Raw genomic sequence first — 12,466 nt, 5'->3', positions numbered from 1 at the left:
TTGACGTCGATGATAAATAAATAAATAAGTAAACAAAAAAACAAACTATTTTTTCAAACGGAAGTTGCATGTTATATTTTGAGGTGTTCCAAGGCACTTCCTGTAGAAGTTGCAAGTGCTTGTTGTAATACCTGTCGTTATTAGGAGTAATACATTTACAGTACTTACATCTCTGGCACTACGAACAAAGACAGTAAAAATTATGGCTGCCTCGTGTGAAACTCAAACAGAGGCCGTGATTAACATTTCGAAAAACTGCAGATTGGTGATGGAACAATATGAAAAGCAGAAAAGATGTTGGCCACAGGTTGGAAGGCACATTTTAGCGACATTCGACGAAGACACCCTCGTTGTGTACCAAGCATACAAACCTTCCATAGCACAGTATGCTGTTGAGAATCAAAGGTAAAAGATTTTCATATCATGGTCATTTCAACCAGTGACGTAGCCTATAATAAAGAGATAGGAAACGTTGTATTTCTCTGAAAGATAAGAATTTCGGGATACTAGCCTTGTTTCGTCTCTGCTTTCTCTGAGAGTCCATTTTTTATGTTTTCAAAATAAACAGTAGTAGAAAGATTGATACTTTTCAAAATGATTGTGTTAACTTGAGTGATAAATAATTTCTGTTCATCTGTAATTTTGCAATAGTGTTATAATAATATTTATTAAAAAAAAGTAAGTATAGCATACAGTCTCCGCTTTGTCCATCCGTTTGTTAATCCGTCCATCAGGATTTTGTCCAGGTAGATAGATCTCAGCATGGAGAAGTGCAGTTTTTTATACTTAAATTTTGTCAGAAGCATAATAATAAAAAAACGTAATAGGTAGATATATCTCAACAAGAAGGCGGACAGTGCACAAGAAACATAGCTCTCTCATTGCTCTGTGTTATTCTTTCATGCTTAAATTTTGTCAAATTTGGGGAGCATAACCTGTCTGTGACAGTCCTTGTTTACAACTGTAATATGTGTACCACTACATATTGTGTACCTTTTTCAGACAGAAATATGAAGTAAATAGTTTCTAAATCGATGACATTATAAAAAAGCTGAATAATTTTCTACTTGACTAGTGTAATTTTTTTTGTCATTTTAATTGGTTTGTATTATTTTTGACACGAAATTGGATTTATTTCTCACTGACTGAGAAAATGAATTTGAGCTGTTCTTGTCCCTATTTTTGTCCATCATTAGTTGATATGTCTCATGAAGGCATAGTATTCATTACTATTAGACATCTGTGAAAATATAACTCCTAATAGAGTTGGAGTCACAATATCTTGGTTGTGATTGGTTATAGATCGAATTGTGCAGGTACTACAGATGGATGCCCAACAATATTCAATAGTCAAACCCAATGACAGAAGATGTAAGGCATTTGATAACCTTGATTTGATTAATATCATATTGATGTTACTTGCTATGTTGGTAGATATAAGTGTAACATAGTATGAAGTCAGGGTTTTGCCAACATTAATAAGTATTATACATGAATCAGATTGATCCACTTCTATGGTTTTGAAGTTTGCATCAATTTAATGAAATATAAATTTTATTTTATTACTTAATTTCTTTCAATTTCAAATACAATTGCTATGCTGACTTCTCTACTTTGATGACTAGCATTCACACATTCAACAACACTAAAACTTCCTCATGATCATTTTCACTTAATTTGAGTTTTTAGTTGTCATCAGTCTAGTTTATCAAAACACACCTAACTGAACAAGACCTATCAATCTGTAGCTTAAACAGCCACAACCTCAAAATATACCCCTCTGAGGATTTCAGGTTCTCTTTCAATAGTGGCCCACCCACCCTTCCCAAACATAGCTTGCTTTCCTTATAAGCTTTTCTGGCAAGAAAATCTATGATACACCAACACATTGTATGTAAAGATACATGTTTCACATGAATGTTTGATTGACCAGCATGTATTACTTATGAAATATGATTAGTTTTTCATACATATTATAATTTATTTGTTTTAATTCTATGTTCCACATGATACTCATTTTATGATAAACAAGTAAGTACAAATTTATAATTAAAGACTTATCTATATACAGATCTATATTTCAGTTATATATTTCGATACTTGTTATTGTTTCATATGTCCCATGATACTCATTAATGACATATAAATGAAAAAAAATTCATATACAAATAGATATACATTTCAGTTCACATTTGGATTTTAGACAGTAACATCAATACCAAGGCACATTATGAAATATCAATCTACGATCACAATTACCATATCAAGGAAATTAGAAAGATTTATAAGCTTGTAAGGTTTCAAATGAGTACTAAAGTAAAGATAATGGATGAAATGAAATACACTCCATTTCATTTCTAGTTTGTTTTGCTCATTTTGTACTGTCCCAGGAGCAGGGATATTTAATAAATACAATGTTTTTATTGAAGGCACAGAGATGAGCTCAACAACAGTGTTAGGATGAAAACTTCTATATCTGTTCATTCTATTATATGGTGTTGATGAATTTGGTTTCAAATATATGTATGTAAACTGTATGAAATGAAATTAAGTTTTGAATAAGATGAAAGATAGAAAGTGCAATATTTTTCCAAAATTCAGAAAATAGTTTTTAAAGATTTTTTGTTTTTTTATACACCGCCAGATGCAGTCGTATATTGGCGTCATCTTCTCCGTCCGTACGTCCATTTCTTGTGAACACAAATCCTCCTAAACTAACCATCAGATTTTTATGAAACTTGCTCAATGTCACTACTACAATGGATAGATGTGCATGAAGGGGCGATTTTTTGGTTCTTTGATTTTTGTAAGATTTATGCCATTTTCAACTTTGTATCTGTAGCTTGCTCTTAGTGGAGATTTGTGAACGCAAGTCCTCCTAAATTAATGATCATAAAACTTGCTCAATGTCACTAATACAATGGTTCAATGTGCATGAAGGGGTGTCTTTACGGTTCATTGATTTTTGTAAGATTTAAGATACAGACAGGTTAAAAGTAAAAGGACCAATCTTGATCTTTATATTTTGTGGCGGCGTATATTGTGTCCACGGCACTCTTGTTTAGAAAAGTATTGGCAACATTTACTTTACACATATCTATTGAAAATCAGTTTTGTAAGTTTAAAGCAATTTCATTGTATATATGCATGACCTTAAAGAGAAAAAAAAACAAACATTGAATTGCAGTGATGAAGATTTGAAGTACAGTCTCTTAGATTGTGTTTATCATGTTTAAGATTTGGAGGACCAGACTTTGAACTGACCAGGATGTCTTGGATCAAAACCAATTTTCTGTGGATGATGTATAGATGTGGCTGGGCAACTAAAAGGAACCAAGAGAGAGTGTTAGCAGTACGGATTAAAAGAGATGGATTTGAAGAAATTTTAGCAAATGCTTACACTGTTGAGGTATATTGAAAATGTAGTCAATCTTTTTAGTATAAATACAAAATGCTGCTGTCTGCTGTTGAAGTATATACAATATATACTTGTATATAAATGAATTCACATCCTTATAAAGGACTAGAGAAAATAAGTTTAAATATCAATTTTGAAAATGTTGAAACATTTTTAGGCCAGATCAATGTCAGTAAACATACCGGTACTTAATTCTCATTTAGAAATCATCAGTAGACCTCTTATCTCATTATAATTAAAGAGACAATTAGGTTAGGAATTATGCAGTCTGACTCAGTGATTATTATATACATTTTTTTTACTTTATCTTTTACCAAGTTAATATTTGAAGGTGTTATTGAACATTTAATTTTATTATAGTCTGTAGCCTAAAAGGGTGGACTGTCTTGGTATAAAATTGTAATATTTGCAAGTGAATTATTTTTGGTGACTCATGATTTGGCTAATAGCATCAAAAGTTCAACATCTTTCTATTATTGTGCTATTTTTCTTCAATGCAATTCTGAAAGTCTGGATTAGATTTCAACACTATCTTTCATGAATTATCACTGCAAGTCAAAGATTTTAAATGCATGAATCCTGACTTGGTAGACTACTTTCCTTGGTTTTTAGAACCTGAAAATAGATATTTCTGTTTGTTTCTTGTTATTGGATTGAATTTTTGCTTATAAATTACTTTCTGAAATGAGACTTTAACAAATGATTCACCAGAGTAAAAGTTAAGTTTGAAGGAAAAGTTTGATAAAATTATTTTCTAAATAACTTTATTTGATCATTATATAAGAATCCTGATACTTGACTAAAAGCTGAAATCAATGGCAAAATCTTATTTAAGAATAGATACATAAAATTTCGTGAATTACAAAGTGATAGATTTTGCCTTCATTAAGGTTTTGCTGTTTATTTTGGTCGATTCTAAAATTTCATCAAATTACAATTGCCTTAGTTAGTTATTGCTGTTGTACTGTAAATCTTTTTTCTTGGAAGAAACTATCTGACAGTCCTAATAGAATGTGACTGGAGAATCAATTGAGCACTGTTTAGTTCTGTTAAACTACTGATTTGAATATGTTTTTGTACATTTATGAAACCACAGTTTCAGAAAGCAAGAAAGATTCAGACAAAAGATATAAGAGTGCGTCTTCAGTGGGATCCAGACCATAGCCCGACCTATGCTAATCAGAGAAGGAAAGCCATCCAGTTAGGACTGAAAGGAGAGGTATGCATTTTTTTCTCTTACCAACTTTAAAAGTTCAAGAAGTGAAAGTATGTTGTCATTGCATATATCATATGATAATGGTTACCCAGTATAAAGTGTTTATCTTATCTCTTTGTTATAATCAATATCTGCTGAATTTTTCTGTAACAAACTACATTTTCCTTTAAATGCCATTCAAATTGTCGATCATATGCTGTCTGTCAATCTGTCCATAAATGATTTTTATTATCTCAAATTTGTTTGAGAATTACTGGATGGATCTTTCTCAAATTTCATATATAGATTCCCCTTGGTCTCTTTTTGTGCTAATTTGATTGTATGACTGATCAGAAAAACAAAATGGCTGAGAGAAGACCATCTCTGATTTTGTCTAGTAAAGTCTGCTATCACTACTTCTTGAGAAGAACTTGATGGATCCCTGTCAAATTTTATATGAAGGTTCACTTTTTTTCCCTATTTATGCCTGTTTGATATTATGACTGATTAGAAACACAAAATGGCTAACAGGAGGCCATCTTGGATTTTAACAATGAAAATGTGTTATTGCTATTTCTTGAGAAGTACTGGATGAATCTCTCTCAGATTTCATATATAGGTTCCCATTATGTCCCAAGTTGTGCTTGTTTTATTTTGGGACTGATCCAAATAACAAAAAATAGCGCCATCATGGATTTGGATGTTAAGGATTATTATCCCTTTTTTGTGCAAAGGAATGATCAATTTTGGTATCAGTAAGATCAAGATTAGGCTAGAGAAAAGAAGGGAAAAGATCAAACGTTCAAAGAACAAATAAAGATCAAACAATCTACCAAGAACTAGACTTTTCTGACCTACTGGTTTGGAACTGTTTTTATGCAATTCAAGCAATATCTAGAACAGTTTTGTCAAAATAAAAATTCATTGAATCCAGTTGTCATTCAGTCATATAATCCAAAGAGATCATAATTCTGCCACACTGAAGAAATTCAAAATTGAAAAGTACTTTAAACTGTTGCAGTTTTTATGCAATCTTTACTCAAATTAATTATTACTTGTGATTGATTTCTGTCTCAAACTGATATCCATGTTATTTGGGGCTTTTATGGGTTTCAGAATGGCCGTCCTCAATCAATCTTGTGTAAGATAACAAGTGTTATTATAATAGTCAAATTTAACTGGGTCAGAGCTCATTTCAAAAGGTACATGTAATATAACAGGACAAAATTAATGCGAATCCAATGGTAGATAAACTTCGCTGAATTCCATGCAAAAGGAAAGAATTAGGAATACTACATGAACCTTGGCCAAAAACTGGTCAAAATATAACTTTTGGGGCAAGAGCTGGAGAAGTGGAAATAACAATTACATATTATAATGGCTTTAATTTACTTTTTACATAGTAACTTTCTCTGATCTGGATGAAGCTGTAAAGAAATTCAGTCAGGTTTGGTCCTCTAGGCTTCATGTTTGGCTTGATGTTGGGCAGTAAAATCATAAAAACACTGATGGATGCTAGTGAAAGCCCCCTTTAGGATATCTTGCTCTTTCTTGATGCATTTACTTTTGGCAGTGATAAATGTTACCTGGAGTACCATTTTTAAAACAAGAATCCATCATCTAATTCAGTAAATTTGAAGATTACAATACTGAGTAAACTTTCAGATGCTGCAGAAGTATAGCTGTGAATGGATTGTCAACATCACTGACATCACTGATCTGGTGAAAAGTATGAAATCTGATCTGGATAAAGGAGGTACAGAAAAACTTTGGACACCAAAAGAAATTGTCTATAATGTCAAAGACAAAACAGTACGAGAGAGAATTGCTTTGTCAAGTGAGACAGACTCAGACCAGGACCAGTCATCAAACCCAGGAAGTTCCTGTTCTGCACCACCTGAAATGATGGCAGCTGGACCTCATTCATGATGATGTGTTTTTATAGAAGAGATTATTGTTTATAGTTGGTTGAATATGGTGACTAAGGTGGTTAAGTTGGTAAGGTTATCTACTCAGAGTTCACAAGTTCTGTGTTCAAACCACCGTCTGTGTTCCTGTTGTATTTTGCTGGTCCTGTTACAGTAGTTGTGTGTTGAAGGAGGACCTTGACTTAGATAATGAATAGAACTGGGAGGAAGCTGAAAGCCTGAGTGGTCACTTGTGATTGGATAACCTCTGTTTAGGATACATAACCTCAGTGTTTTATTAACATATATAACTTCCTTGTTATGAAAAGAATAAGCCCACTGGGAAAAAATTTGTTCTGTGTTATATATAAACACTTTAGTTTCACACATACAGATATTGTACATGTGTTGTTAAATGGCCATTTGTGATTAACAACCATTTTGGGCCAAGACGTATGTTTGTAGATGATATAAAACTAACATACATTGTATAGTCAAATTAGTAGATTAAAACATGAAGGCACTTTTGTCTGGCCATGTTGAAGAAATTTATATAACAAACAGATAGATCTGTGGTGAATTTCTTTGACAAAAGCATCTGCTGACAAGTCAATCTTCAACTCTTCATATCATTACTAATGATGACATCTTTTTCAGATTTTCAAAATGTTACTTTCTGTAATATTATTGGAAAATATTTCAAATTTACAATTTATTTTAACATGACTAACAGGGAAATAATAAATAACTGGTCAGTTGTTCATCAGTACATCTGAAATTTTATTGATAGTAGTTCTCTACTTCAACATCTGCACCATAACATCTGTGATAGCTGCTTTAACATTTACACTTATCTGTGATAGCTCATATAGTTCATTCTGTTCAATTAGCTAATGTGATATTTTTTTTACAGGCAGTGAAATGTATTGATACAAGAAATTTTGCAAAGTATTTAATTATATCATGTTTGCCAACTTTGAAGGGATGAAACCGGTTTATTTACTCTATATCTAAAAAAAAATCTTGTAAATTAGACTTGATAAAATCATCATACTTTTTAAAGTTAACACTCTTCTGTTAAAAGATATCATAGAAACTAACAAAAGAGAAAGCTGTGTAGGGTTTATTAGATTTGTAAAATAAAACACTATTGAAAACTTGAATTTAGCAAGTACCACTACTGATTTATAGTTCCAAGTTACCTCAGGATAGTTTTACTTGAATGTCCTATGAATTATGTTATCGTTTACATTTTACTTTCATATATTAATTTCATGTTTACATTAACAACAAATAAACATCTGTGATATAGATTTTTTTGTCTGGAGTTTGTGTGGATATTTCATTGGTAGAAGTGGTATACATATAAAACAGCTCCTTATCAAAGGTCAATTATACAAGTTTTGAACTGGGTAAATCAGTGGCAGATAAATCAGCTGGATTACATAGTATGTGTTTATCTAATGAAGATTTTGTCTAGAGTTAAGAATTCAATTTTAGGTAGGGGGTCCTGGGTTTGAATCTATAGTTACACATACACTATATATCAAGATTCTGGTGTGATTTAGTGAAATTAAGTTTTCAGAGAGCAGACAAAAAAAAGATGGCAAAAGAATGAAAAAAATCAATAACTGTATCCCTCAAAAACAAAGACAACAAGTACAAAGTTAGCGAATTAATTTTTTATTGTCTGACAGACAGACATGAAACAGCCATTTTCAATACTCCAGGGTTTGAAAATTATGATCACTTTAATTTGCTCTTTTCACCCAAGAACATTTCCTGGCAAAATTGAAGTTACATTTAAAATAGTTTGATCGGTCTAGAGCAGGATTCAGAAGCAAAAACTAACAAATCACAGACAGATATGGTCCTTTGAAGATTAGTACAACATAGATGCCAAGCCATATCAAGATTTGTTTCATGTGCAACAAACAATCAAACTAGTCTTATTGTCTTATCCACAATGTGTCACACATGGAACATTCAATTTTGTTATGAAATGTTCCAAGGGTGCCGACAGCGATAGTAAGTACCCCTGGTGTATCGAGAATGTAAAACAGGATAATGTGACAAGCCAAACAAAAAGTATGTTTGTTTCCTGTTACACATACATTTTGAAAAATTCACAGCATTAAAAATAGTCCAATGAGTACTGTAATAAAAACTTTCAACACGTTAAAAGTTTGGAGGTAACAGGAAACAAAAAGTCTTTATTGAGATCCATTAATATGACCAGAGAAATCACTGAGTGGTCATATGTAAAACACCTTATGGACTGATAACTAGAAATGTGATTCTCCAAGATGTTAACATAATATCTTCATCAGCTTGTCTTTGCACGATTCCTGCATGTTATATGTAGATTTTCAGAGATGGATTTGGATTAATGACACTGTACTCTCTTCAGCAACGAAACCAAAGTCACATTTTCTGAAGAACATAATATTCTTTGTTCATAATTAAGTGTTATACAATCACAGTGAATATAAATAGTATCAATATTATATTTCCATCATTCTATATGATAGATCAAGGATCTAGCCATCCTTTGTGATACTTCAGGGATCTAGCCTTGCTCACAACATAATGCCAGCAAACAGGACAATCATTCTGAAATGTTTGTCAGTGCTAAGACTGATCCTTCTAATAGCTTTTCAAATAGTCAATAGAATTTATCCTGTGGAACCAACCATTCACAGATTCACTTTGTGACTTGATTTTGAAGCTGGTTCATTGCTTCAACCTTTGCATTTTCATCCTGTTGTAGAGATATCAACTTCTTGTTGACTACCTCCTGGATTTCCAAGTACTTTGCAATACATTTGTCAATACAAACTGCTTCATTTTTGTTCAGTTCAGTTTCCTTTCCATTTGGTGGTAAACATTTCTTCAAACACACACCTGACGCCCTGAAACAAATGGAAAACTAAAATAAAGAATGATTTGATGCTGAGAAGTAATCTGTAGATGACTGATGCCCAGCCACAATGATAAACCTGCAAAGATAACTATGAAATTTCATCAAAAAAGTCTTAAATATGTTTGAATATTTTGATCAAGATGTCGGAGTTCGGTAAGGAATCTGCTCGGTCACTTGCCAGGATAGAATTTCATGCTTCTGTTACGTCAACTATCGTCAGGAAAATTCTGACATAAAAAAACGCTGTTGTAAATAATATTGGAGAGAAAAACAGTTGAATGTGCATTTCACAGTTGTAGTACTGAATTTATTGCAAAGTTCCACAAGAGGAGTGTTGGATCACCCTTTGTTATCAAATTTAAGAATGTATGAAACCCATGTATGACCAGAAGTAGAGTATACCAGGTAATTCAATAAGGAATAAACTCCAACATAATGTCATAGACTTTTGCATTTTGATGTCCTTCATTACAAACAGTTGGGACTTTTTTTTCCAAAGTGGAGGGATTGGTATTACATTATGTACATTTTTTCCTGTGTACTCGTTGTTGTCATGATTCAGCTTTTAGTATCAATAATTTCAACATTGTTCCATGTATAGGGTAATTCTGTTAAGCATAACTCTCTGGAAGTTTTGGGCAGAACTTAAAAGCATTGTGGAAGAATTACTGCTACAAGCCACAGGACTTATGTGAACGCTGACTTGGTGGATCACTTTTGAATTTCAGGATCCATAAATAAATAATTCAGTATTTCATTTATTTGTAATGTTTGTTGGGTTTTTTTTTATGACATTTGAGTGAAAATTACAAAAAAAATGTTTAAAAAAATAAAAAAAATAAAATACTGCAACCCCTTCTTTTCCCAAACATCACAATTTAAAGTCTTTTTTAAATGTACTAAAACAAATTATTACAGTATCATTCTATTGTATCTTAATAAAAAAATCTAATTTGCTGGTAAATGAAATTTCATTACATATTAACAGAAAAGCAGAGCAGCATAAAAAAATGGTTTGCTAGTAACAAAAATCTCCTTGTAAGTAACCAAGATTACTTGTTATTCTTGAAACAAGAGGCCTAATAGGCCTGCAGCACTCACCTGGTATCAATATACAAGCAAAATGTCATGCCTCTAGCACATTTAGTTCCTGAGAACAAAAGGTCACGGTCATTTTTTTCACAAACTTTGTTGTGTTTCATCCTAGGAATATACCAGCGAAATATCATCCCACTACACCTTTTCGTTCATGAGAAGAAGTCATTTAAACGTTTTAACAAATCTTTCTCCTGTAACGTTGAATATAGTCAAGGTCACTTATTTTCACAAACTTTGTTGGGCTTCGTTCTAGGAACATAATAGCCAAATATCGAAGCATTTGGTTCAATTGTTATTGAGAAGAAGTTGTTTGAAGGAAAAAGTTGACCCATGACAATGAACGAGATGCTGCACCACAGCATACAAATTCAGGGAAATAAGTGAAATTTCATTACATATTCTGATGTCTATAGCAGAAAAGAAGAGTGGCAACGTATCATTTTTTAAATTACTTCCTGTCATCAAACCTTTCAAAATCTCATCACCAAATCAAAAGTTCAATTTTGTAAATTAAGGGCATCCGAGTTTCATACACCCTTAATATTGTGATAAATATCCTGAAAGCAGGAGTCAATTTAGTTTTTGAGCGGGCAGTGATTATTTTTACCGGTAGTACCTCTAGATAATTTCTTAAGAAGGCAAGCATTCTGAATAAGCAATTTTTCTTCTTACCTACAACATATATACAAAGTATGTTTGTTATAAACCTATCATTAAATTTTCAACATTTTTTTGAATGAAGACATACCATAATAAATCAATTCACAATGAATATTGTGTTGTATATCTTATATTCAAAGGGTTGATTGTGTGACAATTCAAGGAATTATAAAATTGAATATCTTTGTCTAAAAGATGCTAGTGTACAAATAACCTCAACTTAGTTATTCATTGACCATCTTTAATCAAAACCCTGTCATGTTATTGGCTAACTATCTTGACCCTGGATTGAACTTCTCCGTTATTCAGAAGAAGTAATGGTTTGTAAATATGTAAACACATGTGATCTCAGTGAATTCGAAAGTAGGTAAAGTTTGATCACATAAATAAACTGTAGTCCTGCTCCATCTCCGCATGCGATGAGCCTGGATCTAGATCTCTTAGTGAAAAGTAAAATAAAAATTGGTCTAGGTAATCGTTTGGACAAAATTGAGGGCTCTTCATTTTACCATACTATTATACCTTGACCTTTAACCTCTTTGTTTTCATGTATTTGAACCCTCTGGCCTTCAAAGTGTCTCAAGGTCATTCATTGAAACAAAATTGATAGCACTGCTACATACCAAAAACAACCACCTTCATCCTCCGAGTCATTCAGAAATTCATGATGCTAAAACATTTTCCAATGAACTTTAGAATTGGATGTATATTTAGGTAATTTATCTTGGAAAGCTCCTGGCAAAATATCATGACCTAGAATCTTTCCGTTATTCCGCCAACGATTAATGAAGGAACATCCGATGCACCATTGATGAATTGACAACATATCACAAAGACTAATGCTAGAAATTAAAAATGACAATAATTCATTAACTTTGGAGCTTTGGTGACTCTTGGTTGCATCTGCATGTTTTAATTACTTCTTTTTTCAAATATGGTGCTATGAATATGACCAAGATTCTAACTTCAGTTAGTGGTAGTTTTCTAAGATCAAAGTTTTGGAAGTAGTACGTGTACATATTGGAAAAATTAACGGTAGTTATTTCTACAAGAACATCGGCGGATATGATGGAAACGTTTCTGATCATACAAAATTACCTTTGATAGAGATCTTGCATCATTTCTACCTCTAGTTCCTGAAGTGACTTCATTTGTGATTCGTTGAAATTTTCCATCCTGATATAATCAATCTATTCTCGACTGTCTATATCAATCAACGTCTACTTTACTTTAAGAGTTTCCAAGCGCAATATTAACCTACTAAA

At 32.3% G+C, this 12,466-nt stretch overlaps 2 protein-coding genes across 2 annotated transcripts; one reads left to right on the top strand and one right to left on the bottom strand.

Moving 5' to 3' along the window:
• The first annotated feature begins 167 nt into the window (after positions 1-167).
• Positions 168-7,796, top strand: LOC132549532 (uncharacterized). The gene is made up of 4 exons (XM_060213473.1): positions 168-405; positions 3,238-3,409; positions 4,515-4,637; positions 6,279-7,796. Exons 1-4 carry the CDS (start codon positions 203-205, stop codon positions 6,540-6,542), a joined length of 762 nt encoding a protein of 253 aa, XP_060069456.1. The 5' UTR covers positions 168-202; the 3' UTR covers positions 6,543-7,796.
• A 391-nt stretch (positions 7,797-8,187) lies between these two features.
• LOC132549524 (mitochondrial import inner membrane translocase subunit Tim10-like) lies at positions 8,188-12,466 on the bottom strand. Its single transcript, XM_060213465.1, has 2 exons — positions 12,300-12,466; positions 8,188-9,432 (listed from the first exon to the last, which is right to left on the bottom strand). Exons 1-2 carry the CDS (start codon positions 12,374-12,376, stop codon positions 9,225-9,227), a joined length of 285 nt encoding a protein of 94 aa, XP_060069448.1. The 5' UTR covers positions 12,377-12,466; the 3' UTR covers positions 8,188-9,224.

Source organism: Ylistrum balloti, unplaced genomic scaffold (genome assembly GCF_031769215.1).
Source record: "Ylistrum balloti isolate Yb309-2 unplaced genomic scaffold, AGI_CSIRO_Ybal_v1 Utg370064, whole genome shotgun sequence".
Taxonomy (NCBI): domain Eukaryota; kingdom Metazoa; phylum Mollusca; class Bivalvia; order Pectinida; family Pectinidae; genus Ylistrum; species Ylistrum balloti.
The sequence above is the reverse complement of the archived record's forward strand: the minus strand, read 5'-3'. Positions and strand labels throughout refer to the sequence as shown.